General features: G+C 40.4%; 1 protein-coding gene across 3 annotated transcripts in view; it reads left to right on the top strand.

Annotated features, from left to right (window-relative positions):
- The window catches only part of wasf1 (WASP family member 1), a 68,152-nt gene that overhangs the window by 30,584 nt on the left and 24,987 nt on the right, over positions 1-12,581 (top strand). For all 3 annotated transcript variants that reach the window (XM_040017338.1, XM_040017337.1, XM_040017336.1), the window contains exons 2-3: positions 760-914; positions 2,367-2,501. In XM_040017338.1, coding sequence (XP_039873272.1) covers positions 782-914; positions 2,367-2,501 — 268 coding nt within the window. In that variant the 5' untranslated portion in view covers positions 760-781. The remainder of the gene's footprint in view (positions 1-759; positions 915-2,366; positions 2,502-12,581) is intronic.

Genomic DNA, 12,581 nt, shown 5'->3' with positions numbered 1-12,581 from the left:
TCATGCGCTTTAATAGTGAATGTATTAATAGGGAAATGAAATGACCTGGTTTGGGTGCAGCAGGAGGGGAGGGGTTGTTTGTGGGAGAAAACCTGTTCACCGGCAGGTTATGAGTCAAAAACAAACCAAGATAAACGGAGTGAACTTTAAGCATACTCCACGTGTTACACTTTATACCTTTGTACTGCTTAACACCTCTCGTATAGTTTTGGGGGTGAAAGGGTGTTTTAGGTGACACAACAGTGAGTAGTCGTGGGTGTGTATCATCGCTGTGTGTTCTGTGGTTTTACCCAGCTGTCCCTCTTTTGTGTGTTAGTTTGACAGGAGGAGATGTGAGCCTTAGCAGCTCTCAGTGCAGCCTTAATGCCATTAGCATGGTTGAGTGGGCAGACAAAGTGCTGAGGTGTGTTATGCAGGCTATGCATGATGAAAAGAACAAGACAGCGGGACGTCAGTGAAACAGATGAGGCAACATGGCTATTGGCAATGTCAAAACATTACTTGTGTCCTATTTTTCTGCATTTTCTATTACTTGAGACCCTTTTCCACAGTTATTTCCATTTCTATACGTGTCCTTTTTCATATTCACCCTGCAGCCCATCTCTCTCGTTCTCTCAGTCGGGGTGTGAGTGAAGACTGCGTTTTCTGTACCTCTTATATTTGAAGGTGTAATAAATAGCAAAAGTAGATTTATGACAAGAATTGATTCACTGAAGTTTTGTATTCTTTCTTTTTTCTGCCCCCCCCTTCCTCTATCAGGTAGCGGTTTCTCAGCAGAAGGATGCCGCTGGTGAAGCGCACCATCGAGCCCAGGCACCTGTGCCACACGGTGCTGCCAAGAAACATCAAGAACGAGCTGGAATGTGTGACTAACATCTCCTTGGCCAACGTCATCCGCCAGCTCAGCAGCCTCAGTCAGTAACCTGAGGACACTCGTGTACAGACACATGTGTTCTTTCATAATTTAAACAGACACGGCACACTATACATACAGACTTGCTTCCTTTAAGTATAATAACTTTTATGAAATTTGTTTATATTGGCAGTGAGGTTGTTCCATAGTTAAAGACTGAGATATTTGCACTGTACACAATTCTAGTTTAAGTAGTATGTGCTCTAAAAATCTACCAACATGCCTGAGTGTAAATCATCTCATTCGCAGTATATTTTGGTCGCCATAGTTTGTGATGAATTCATTCGCGCTGGGAAGTTTGAGAAAACATTTTGCATATTGCAGCATATGTTTATGACTCACAGGCCATGGCATGAATCCACTTCATTTTATAGAAGCTAAAAAATTAATTCAGTGCATGAAATAAATGGTGGGTGATAATGTAAAATCACTGCCTACATTTAGCAGGGCAGAAACTGGGATGTACGCTGATGTATAAGTGAACCTGGCTGAAATGTATTAGCATAAAGAAAATGTTGGCAGAAAGTAATAGTTTTATCATTCTGGCTTAATCTACACCATTTTTTCTTTCTTTCTTTTTTTAAATTAAATTTTGGTATCACACATCAATGCTTACGTCTCTTTCAAAGCAGTCAGGCAGCACCTTTATGTCCCTAATGGCTTTCCACCTCACCAGTGAGCCAGTGTTTCCCCTACTATCATTAACTGCACAGCTCAGGCAAAGGAAAGACGTCTGTCTGTCTATCTGTCAGAAAAACTATGCAAAAACTATGGTGCCAAATTCCATGAAAACTGGTAAAGCAGTTGAACAGAGACAAAGAGGGAATCTACTGAATTTTGGAGAAGATTTGCATATCTTTCTTTAAAATTGCAAAACAAGCCATTGCCTTCAGTGGAAAATAGAGAATGGGGAAGAAAGATGATTTAAGTGAAAGGTGGTGTTGTTTTTGGTGCCAGATGGGCTGGTGCGAGCGTTTCAGAAACTGCTGATCTACTGCAATTTTCCCACACAACCATCTCTAGGGTTTACAGAGAATGGTCCAAAAAAGAGAAATTAGCCAATGAGCGTCAGTTATCTGACTGTCAGAGGACAGTGACTGTTTTAAGCCAAAGGGAAAGAAACAGTACCTCAAATACCCACTCATTATAGCCACGGTATGCAGAAGACACACTCCAAGAAACTGAGTGTCATTTAAACACCACAGCCTATCTGAGTATTGTTGCTGATCTTCTAATGGTTGTTTCCAGCAGCCGTGTCACAAAGTTTAAATCATCTCATCTGGTTTCTTAAGTGTAACAGGAAGTTCGCTTTACATAAAAATTACCTCCACAGCCACCAGTTGAATACCTTTCGGCTCTTAATATCTTTAAAATAAATATATTTAATCAAGCTACTCAGTCCATTTCAGTACTTATTTTCATCTCAGTGTTTTTCAATTCTGTGTGTGCCTAGGTAAATATGCAGAGGACCTGTTTGGAGAGCTCTTCAATGAAGCACACTCCTTTTCTTTCCGGGTCAACTCCCTGCAGGAGCGCGTGGACCGCCTCTCCATCAGTGTCACACAGCTGGACCCCAAAGAAGAGGAACGTGAGTGTTGTATCCACACAAGCCGTTTCACACACCACATCCCATTCTTTTCGAATTTCTGATTTTGTCTCTCTTACTTTGATTCGTGTGTCTGTATAAATGTGCCTGTTGGATGATTAAACTGAATCTCCTCCACTAATATTAAACACAAATTTTCCAACCCCCCCCCCGGTGGTGAAAACCCAGGCCAGTAATAAAAAAAAAAAAAAGTTTCTTTACCCAATAAAGTTTTTATGTGAGGAGAAATCCAGTGGTTAGACTGTAGCTTCTGTTAGCAGTAATAAAAATGGAATGTGATCATCTGTGGGACTGTCAGGTAATCTAGGTTATCCTGAGAAAGGGTAGGCAGGATGACACAATAGGGTATCTAGTGGGGAATGCATTGCAAACTAAAAGGGGAGAGAATCATAGCAGTATAATACCATGCTCCAAGGCGCCATATCGATTTCCTGTGGGCCAGCGGTGTGTTTACGGCTTTGCACAATGCTACTGTAACTGCTGTCTTGTCACTGACAGAGACGGTAAAAGGCTCACTCAGTTGTACTCACTCCTTATAACTTTTCTGTGAATGCAACCAGAGACTTTTTTTTTTTTTTTTTTTTTTTTTTGTTAAACAAGGCAATGAATTGTTTCGTTTTTTTGTGCAGAATTATAGGTTTTTATTTTAAACACAGATAGACTGTAGACTGCACATTCCAATCTTCACTTTGGTCTCTTTCTTTTCCCACTTGTGCAATGATACCTTGACATTAACCAAATCACTTTAAACTCTTCTTTTTTTTTTTTTAATCAACACCATTTTCACCTTTTCCCTTCATCATCTCCTCACAGCTGTTCCCCATCCTGTCTGCACCCTTTATCCTGAGCATGTCCGCATATAATATCTGTGCTGAATGGATAATTGCAAGTGATCTAATTGTAGAAGCCTGTTGTGCAGGTCTTTGCTGGGAAGTGAGATGTTTTTGTGTGCAGAGGTTGGAGGGGAAACACGTGTGGGCTAACACGCACTCCTCAAAAGGTTCACTGTCTTAGCCTGCAGAGAATGAACTATAAATATTTATTATTTTAGAGACACATCTATGGATTTACTTTGGGAAATACCCAAGAAAAAACTAAGTCAATCTTTGTATCATTTAAATAAAAGATTACTAGCTCCTATTCATGTGATGTTACTGTGATTGAGTTGATAAATATGTGATTATGATTTTGTCTTTATTCGCTGTGTGCATGTGGTCCATGGTCTTATCTCCCCTCACGTACAAGCCTGACTTATCCCCTTTTAGCTCAAAGTATTGGCTTGAGAGACAATGGATAAGAATCAGCTCAGTTGCAGTTTAAGTGTGTGGTGGTGGTGGGGGAGAGCTGGAGGGGTGGAGAGTAAGAAAAATGGAAGGATAGAGGGATGGGTGCATAATACAGGACACTGCAGCAAAAACCAGTGGTGTGTAAAAGGACTGTACCGCAGAATTTTCTGGGCCAGGTTGAAATGGCCTCCTCTGCAGGTTACAGAGATTTCCCACTCAGTTCAGCTCCTCGGTATTCATTTGTTACCAAGAGAAAGTTGTCTTTGAATCAAAAAGCCCACACTTACTGTTCTCTCGTAATATGTTAATAACTGATTAGTGAAATCAAGTTATAAACGACAAACTAAGCGAGTATGCTATGACTGCACAGGAGATGAACAGAAAGATGATCAGTTGTGCGAAGATTTTAGGGTTTTTGTAAACATGACCCTGCATTTACCACCTCCCTTTCCTCTTTCTTTACCCATTCATGGTCAAACACGCACCACAGTTCAACTGTATGCTTTTAGAGTAAGCACATAGCTTGCTTTGTAATATGGCGAGTGTGTGTTTCCGCCTTGTGGTTGCCATGAGAAGGAGGTGTGAAGGAGAGGAGAATGAGTGCACAAAGGGATTGGACCATAAATCAGGACAGTGAAGGAATAAAGATAGAGTGGAGGATGGGGCACAGGCAAGGTAGAGGAGTGAGGAGTGCACTTATATTTTACAGATGCTGTCCACAAAACCACAACAAGTTTCTGTGAGACAATTTAAAACCTTTTATGAGCTATTAGTAGAGCTGGGCGATATGAGATTTTTTCATATCACGATATGTTTTTTCATTTCAGGCGATAACGATATCTATCACGATATAAGCCAAATAACTATATTTGTAAGATTTAAATGTGCCGTTGCTCACATGTAAAATGTGAAATAATCAGCAGCTTGTTTTGATTTAAATATTTATTTCCCATAATAAGTTCAACAGGGTAGATGTACTTAAGGAACATGAGACTTTTTCAGATAAATAAAAGCAAATATTGCAAACTACACAAAAGGCAGCCGCTAAAGCGTTTAAGTTTCAAAATAGAACAAACGAAACAGACTACTAAATTGTCAATTCCACTTAGAAACAAAATATTAATTCTAAAAATAAATCTTAGTTTGTTTTACAGAAGAACAGACAAAACTGACTAACTTTTGTCAATATCAAATAAACTGAGAACTAAAAGGAAATTCTCAATCTCTCCTTGTTGTATAGCTTAGCTTTTCAAACAGTTTTAACAGTTACTTTAGTCTGACAAAAGCCGAATGACGAATTAGCGCTTCCAGTCAGAGACTGAGGCTACGTCCACACGTACACGGGTATTTTTGAAAACAGAGATTTTCCGTTTTCGTTTTAAAAAATAATCCCGTCCACACATAAAGGCAGAAATGAAGGAAAACGCTGCTATGAACATGCCAAAGCAGCAGGTGGCGCTAGATTCCTAACCGTGCAGAAATGTTGGCCAATCAGAAGTCTAGAAGCCTCGGTGGGAAAAAGTAAACAAAGCTGGGGCATAGAAGCAGAACAGAGTCGTATGTGTGGAGGGACAGTAACTGTGTGTATATGTAAGCATTTAAACACTGCAGAGAGTAGAATTAACAGTACTGTAGAAATTCATTTCACCGAAACAATAACGTGGCGCACAGTGTGACGCATGCACCAGTTTATTGTATTTCCAGACTTGCTTTCGGCACAATTTACAGTGCACGTTACTCTGTTTTTTTTGTCAGACTTGAAATAGCCGAAATACCTTCACACTACGGAACTTCTATGGCTCTTCCGTTCGACAATCTCTCCGGCATTGGAACCATCATCTGTTTTCTCTTCGGTCACGCTCGGTTGATTTTTCTAGTCGGCACACTCATTTCCTCCATTACGCGCTGGCTGCTTCCCAAACAAACACACGTGCGGCTTGGCACTTGTGCTGTACTTAATAAGTCACGCGACGTGACGCTGCGGCTGTGATTGGTTCGGCTCTGCGCTACTTAATTTGGATTGGCTGACCTTTTTTATTTTTATTTTTTAAAGAGGACAAGAGCAGCGAGGTCTATCGCGATAGCTTAATTTCTCTATCGAGTAAAGGTTATATCGCGATACATATCGTTATCGTTCTATCGCCCAGCTCTAGCTATTAGCAATTGGTGCTACTGAATTTAGTGCACACATACTGTAATTTGTGATTAAGTTATCATCATGTTCAGTGCTAATACTTTTAATTTGCCAGGCATAATCAGTGTTGCAGTAATTATTACAGGATTTGTAAATATGTGAAATATTGAGTTTTTTCATATTAAAGTTTTCAGATCTTGAATTGTTTGTGATGGTTCTCAGGCACCTGGGTCAGGGTAGCCTATAGTGATGGTAGTCTAAATAATGAACCATCAAAGAGTCTAAGTTCTTAGACTCTTGATTTGAGGTTTAAACAATAAAAAAAAGTGTATGTTAAAAAAAAAATGTAAATCTCACATTAGCTTTACCAGAGGGGTCATGGTTAGCAATGATGCAGGGAAACACCATAAATGTTTACTGTGGTAGGCATAACATATCATAATAAGCACTTCGGCCAACTCTGCCAATATACATAATCTGCACCTGACAGAAAGAGAATGACTGCTTTATGAAATAAATGGTGGGTGATAATGACTGCTCCCTGTTACCTTAATGGTGTTATAGCTGTACTTAAAATAAGATGAGATATTTGGAATTTGTTAGATTAGCACCTTTCACTGAATCATAATTGGTATTTTTACACCCAAGGGCTAAATTTAAACCTTGTGCGCACCGAGGATGGCAAGTGTTGGTTTAATAATACCTGTGACGAGCAGACACATCCTATTGTTTCTGTGTATATGTACATAAGGAGCTTGTAGGGGTCTAAATGAGCTTTGCCGCTTAAAGACATACAGTATAAATCGTAAGGAAAAGGGGTGAAGGAAAGTAGGTGACTTGAAAGAAGTTCAGCTGAAGGTCGCAGAGAAATGTAGGATGAAGGAATGGCCATAGTGATGTATGCAGTGCCACTGCTGGTGCAGTGGTTAAGGTCAAAGAGTTTTATATCACATGAATTCATATACAGTATGTTAAGTCTCACACACACGCACACACACACACCCATAGCTTGCCCACATCCTGCAGGCTTTTCAAAGGGTACTCTGCCCTTTAGACCTCAGTTGCCACTCCCCTTTTCGTCTCTGTCTGCATTGCCCCCTGCACCCCTCTGTCTTTGTTGTCCTCCTCACTCTCATCTCTCTGATTGATCTCTGCTCTTCCTCCATCTTGCGTGGATGCTATTTGTGTGCTGTCAGGCTCTCTTCCCCCTATCACTGTAGCCAGCCAAACTAATGACCTGTATCCCCTATTTAATGGCCCCGTTATATCATTGCACTGGCTGCGGGCCATTATGGAAGGCCACAAAGCCACCCCAAGTCCCTGTGCACTTTTCTTTATGTGGCGTCTTATTCCATTTCTCGCTTCCCCTATTAGTACTTCTCATCTGTTTACTTGTGTACCTATTTTATACATGGTTTATATTTCCTCTATCACCAGTTTTCTTTTCTAACATGATTTTTTTTGATCGTTTTGTATTTGCTTTTCTCTCTTTTACTTCAGTTTTTTTCAGTTGCTTGTTAACCTTCCCTGACTCCTCTCTCTGTTACATCACTTTTCTTGTTCTTGCCTTTGATCTTTCCTCATATTTTTATCGTTTTATCTTTTACAAAGTACTGCATGTGTACAGAGTATATAAAGGTAGAGCATTAAAAAAAAAAAAGGCTAAATTGTTTTCTCCCAAGCTCCGATTTGTTGTTGTTGGTTTTTTGTCTCCATTTCCCATTGTGACTGGAAAGACCGAGATAGTAAGAGGAAGCATCTGTTTAAATGTGTTTAGTGTATCAAGTGGTCAGATCTATAGTATACACATCCCTGAGAATCGCAGGGAAAATAATGTTCAGATTGAGGTTTTTTTTTTTGTTTGTTTTTTTTCTCATTTATGTCCTCTTCTTTTGTTATGTATACATATTTATGTATCCCCCATGGTGACACTTCTTGGCTCACAACAAGAAGGTCCTGGGTCTAATCCACCCTGGCTAGGACCTTTCGGTGTGGAGTTTGCATGTTCTCTTGGTGCTTGTGTGGTGCTCTCTATGTCTACTCTAGGTCAAATAGTTGTACAGCACTTTGTTTGAAAGCGCTTTATGAATAAAGTTATTATTATTATTATTATTATTACTCTAGGTTCGTCCCAAAGTTGAAAGATGTGCTTGCTTGGTGAATTGGTGAACCTAAATGTGAATGTGCTGTTGTTTGTCTCTCTTTGTTAACCCTGCGATGGGGTGTATCCCGCCTCTCATCCACGACAGTTAAGATGGTCTCATTGTGACCCTGAATTGGATAAGCAGATGGATGAATGGTTCTGTGAAGGAATGGATGATTTGAATAAAAGCCCTGGTAAAGGCTTACAGGAAAGCAAAAGTGCAGCCCTCAGCAGCTGAAAAGTGAGGGCTGATACACCGGGGGGAGAAAACAAAATAGAAAACAAGTAATAATGCAATAAAAATGGACATAATTACATGTATAATTTAATACTAATAATTTAATTATTAATTTTAATATAACATTATAGACATTTTTCTATAATTCTGTCAGTGTTTATGTTTTGTGTTGTTTTTGTGTTGAAAGTACTGTATTATGAAATGTTTTTATTTGCCAGGCATTCAATTTCTTGCACTAGATGGTTTTTCTGGTCTGCCTCACCATTTATGTAGAAACCAGTGGGACATGGTCATGTGACAAAGTTTTTCTTCAGGCAGACTCAGACAATTATGCAGATGCTAAAAGAGCATTTGCACACCCAAAAGCATTATGAGTGATGACTAGCAAGCAGCCGTGATGAAAGCCTACTGAAGTCAACCCCAAACTGATAAGGTGACTTCATCAGTTTATACTTTCTTCTTAGTACACACTAGTTGACAGTGCAGTTGTGAATACTAACACGATGCCCCAGTACGAATTTCAGATGGTTGGCATGCACTTCGTGTGTCTTTTATTTGTTCTTCTTCTGCAACAGTCTGTCTCACTGCAGTACAAGACTCACTCTGTTTACTCTAAAACTGTGCATAACACTTGTAATTTATGAGGGTTTTCTATGCACATGGAAGAACTTCTAGATAAATTTGAGTAAAGGACAAAATGAAAGACAGAGGACAAACAATAAACAAGCTTATGCGGAGAGACGGAGCAAAAACCGAATCAGGGAAAGGAAAGAATGTGAAGAACTGCGCAGAAGGGGAAATATAGGGCAACATTTGCATTGAAGTACAACAGCGGAGGGAGACGTGCCTGCATACTAAAAGACAGTTTGGCCTGTGACTTTTCTTATCTAGTATTGCTGCGCGTAGGACTGCATGTCTATGAGATAGGGGGATGAAATGAAGAAAGAGGGAAAACATAATTTTCGTGAAACTAGGAGGGGAGCTGAAGGGAGGGGTGTGTGAGCGACAAGAACGTCCTCACCTCTCTTTAGTTGAAGTGTTTTAGACGGATGCTATCTGTTTAAGAGAAAGATATGAGGGATGGAGATAAACTTTCCAGCACTGGCTTGCTGATAAGAAGCTTCACATCCTGAGATCAGAGTCTGCTGCACCTGGTGTTGCTTGACCTAACACACACACATACACGTATACACACACACTCTACTTATGCCTCTGCAAGGACCCCATATCTCAATTCCTACACGGACCCTAAAACCAAATCTTAACCCTCAAACAGTTCTTTCAAGGTTTGAGAGCATTTTGGCCACTCATCAATTGAGACACACACACACACACACACACACACACACACACACACACACACACACACTCTTGCTATATCTCTCACTAATCTACTTTCATTCTCCTATACATACACTCACATTTTTCACATTAGCTAAATGTCTTCGTTAAATGGGTCTAATTGGTAGTTCAGCTGAATAAATGACATTTTGTAATTAGGATGTAAATGCTCATGTTAAGAGATCAATCTGAGCACGCGTGTTTGTGTGCCTTGTGTTTCTCTGCCCGCATTGATTAGTGTAGTAATCTGCACTGAAGCTCTAGTATTGCTTTGTGGAGGTTTATAGCACCTCACGCTGCATTAAATGAGTCCTGGCACAGACTTGTGCGCTGCCTCTCACTTATTTGTCGCTTTTGCACCTACTTGTCACACCATCTGACAGCCTCATGCACTTCCCTTAATTCACAGGGGCAGCAGGGCACAGTGCTTTTGCTCAGCATACAACAACGCCAAATTGGAACTCACCTTTAGACCACTGCTTGTACCTGGCCCGCACAGGCTGTTATGTGGCTATAAGAGTCCTTTCTGTGGGGTTTTTCTGTACATTTGCAAGCAGTGAGTGGGAGTGGGAGTACTGGCATCAGCTCATGGTGCACTTTCCTGACTTTCAGCCTAACCTTCCTGTGCAACCGGGGTAGTACAAAAAAGAAATGCCCTACAGGGATCACTAAAGTATAAAATAATAAAATATCACTTTAATGTTCATAACCCTTCCCACGTCTGTATCCCTTACCTTCTCCCTTTTCAGATAGAGAAAAATGCACTTTAATTTCTTAGATCTCAACATTACTCCTACAATTATCCCTGGCTCTTCTCTGATCACTGTGGGCAGTCAAATTGTCATGCCACTGTAGCTCTGACTTTGATTTTTTTTTGCCCTTATCATCCCTGGTGTGTCTGATCTTGGAGCGACTGAAGTATATTATTACACCCCCGGCACAAGCGCAAGTTAAAATCTTAAAGGATTAATCTCTCTTTCAGCATGGGTTCTTATTTTTCGAGCTCTGGAGATATGCGGAGGCTGATGACTGCAGCATCGCTACAAACAAGTTAATACTAGCAGGCAGGCAACAATATTATATACACGAAAAAGCCCCACAAGTTAGACATACTCATATTTCTTTTTTGAAGTTAACCGTTACGTCTGTAAATCATAAACATCCATTACATACGGACTTCCTGCTCTGACTCATGCTACTGCAGTTGTGTTCAGTGTTGTTCATTAAATTGCTTTTTTTCAGCTGATCATCAAGTCTAACGTTGCTACATTGTTCCTAGATTTCAGTAGCAAGTACATGCCCATGTTTGGTCTGTGATTTTTAGTCTGTTCTTAGGTGGTTGCTAGGCAACTTGATGGCATCATGCTATACCATGCATAATTCAAGTTTTATGGATAGAAATGCGATGTTATTGTTGTCATTTATTCCCACTTTCATGCCAGGAAAAAATGAGGAAATACAAAATACAACCTCAGCTCTTCATCGTCACCACAAAATTGATGTAAGAACACCCAAACTTTGAATTCAGAGACTCATCTCATCAGCCAATGCCTGGCTAACACGATGTTCTACTGATACATGGGTAGGGATGGGTATAGTTTAGGTTTTATCTGATACCGGTGCCAAATCGGTACTTTTGAAACTGTGCCGGTGCTCAAACGGTGCTCAAACCGGTGCTTAAAGAATGGAGAACACAAAATTGGTCCAAAAACCTCTCATGTTCAGCTGGTTTTTTGTAAAAAGATAACAATGTTAGCCTTTTCTGCAGCTATGGGGCATATATGGTATCACTCTTGGCTGGAAGCAGTGCTTAATCAATGGAAAAAAACACAAACTTTGTCCAAAACCTCTCATGTTTAGCTGTTTTCCACTTTTTCTTTGGTCATTTTAGCCTTTTTGGCCAGGGTGAAGGGAGTATCTGCCATCAAACAAGAAGACAGACGCATGTAGCTATGATGATGTTTGCTAGTTCACCTTACCTGCATTAATGTAATAACGTGGTTAGCCTACTCAACGTAAATTACACACGAACATTAAGCTACTCACGCAGAGAAGAACAGCTGCTGCTGCATCATCATCCTCATCATTTCTGCTACACTGGCAGGGCTAGGGGCCAGGACTCTCCTCTTCGGGGTTTTTGGGGGATATTGCTAACTCCGGGTCAGATAACAGGCAACCCACGCACAGTAGATGCGCTCGGTGTGAGGTCTCGCAGCAAGCTATCATACTGCGCATTTCTGGGCTTTTAAAAAAAACGCTATGCGTCGCCAGGTGTTTCATCGGATTCGAGGTGTTACCTCCTTTGACAGTATCACAGTATCAGCTTAAAGCACTTGTTGCAGGCTGCTGAGTTTGCATATTTTGCTGTGAAGTACAGCCAGACTTTTGACCGCTTCGCCTTGGGCCTGTAGCTCTGCTCTAAAAGAACGTACGTACCTGGACCCGCCTACTATCCTCGGAAACGTAAAATTATTGGCTAGAAGTGTATCACAGCTCAGGAAAAAAAAGCACCGAAATAAAGCACCGAAATGTGCGCTGCTTTTCGGTCTGGTTACTACCGTTTATGTCAGAACCGGTGCCGACACCGGTACCCATCCCTATACATGGGTATTTAAATCAGCGGAATCATCGTATTTGGTGTAGTACTTTATCATAAAGATGAGAAACTATTGTCAAAACTATGAACAAGGTTGTAATAAACCAAAATCATTATTTAAAAGTTTAATCAGGTTGCATAGACAAACACTAAATACATATAGAGTGCATTTTTAAATGCAAGCCAACAGGTCAGTGGGAATGTGTAAGGTACATGAGTTAATTTATATGGATAAACTTTAAAGCTACTTTTATTAGCCATATAAGACAAAAATGACAGTTAAGTTGATCATGAGCTCTGGGATCCCCCCACCCAGGTGCTCCA

This window comes from Simochromis diagramma, unplaced genomic scaffold, assembly GCF_900408965.1.
Source record: "Simochromis diagramma unplaced genomic scaffold, fSimDia1.1 OVJJ01000802.1, whole genome shotgun sequence".
In the NCBI taxonomy this organism is placed as follows: Eukaryota; Metazoa; Chordata; class Actinopteri; order Cichliformes; family Cichlidae; genus Simochromis; species Simochromis diagramma.
This window is presented reverse-complemented; position numbering and strand designations above follow the sequence as displayed.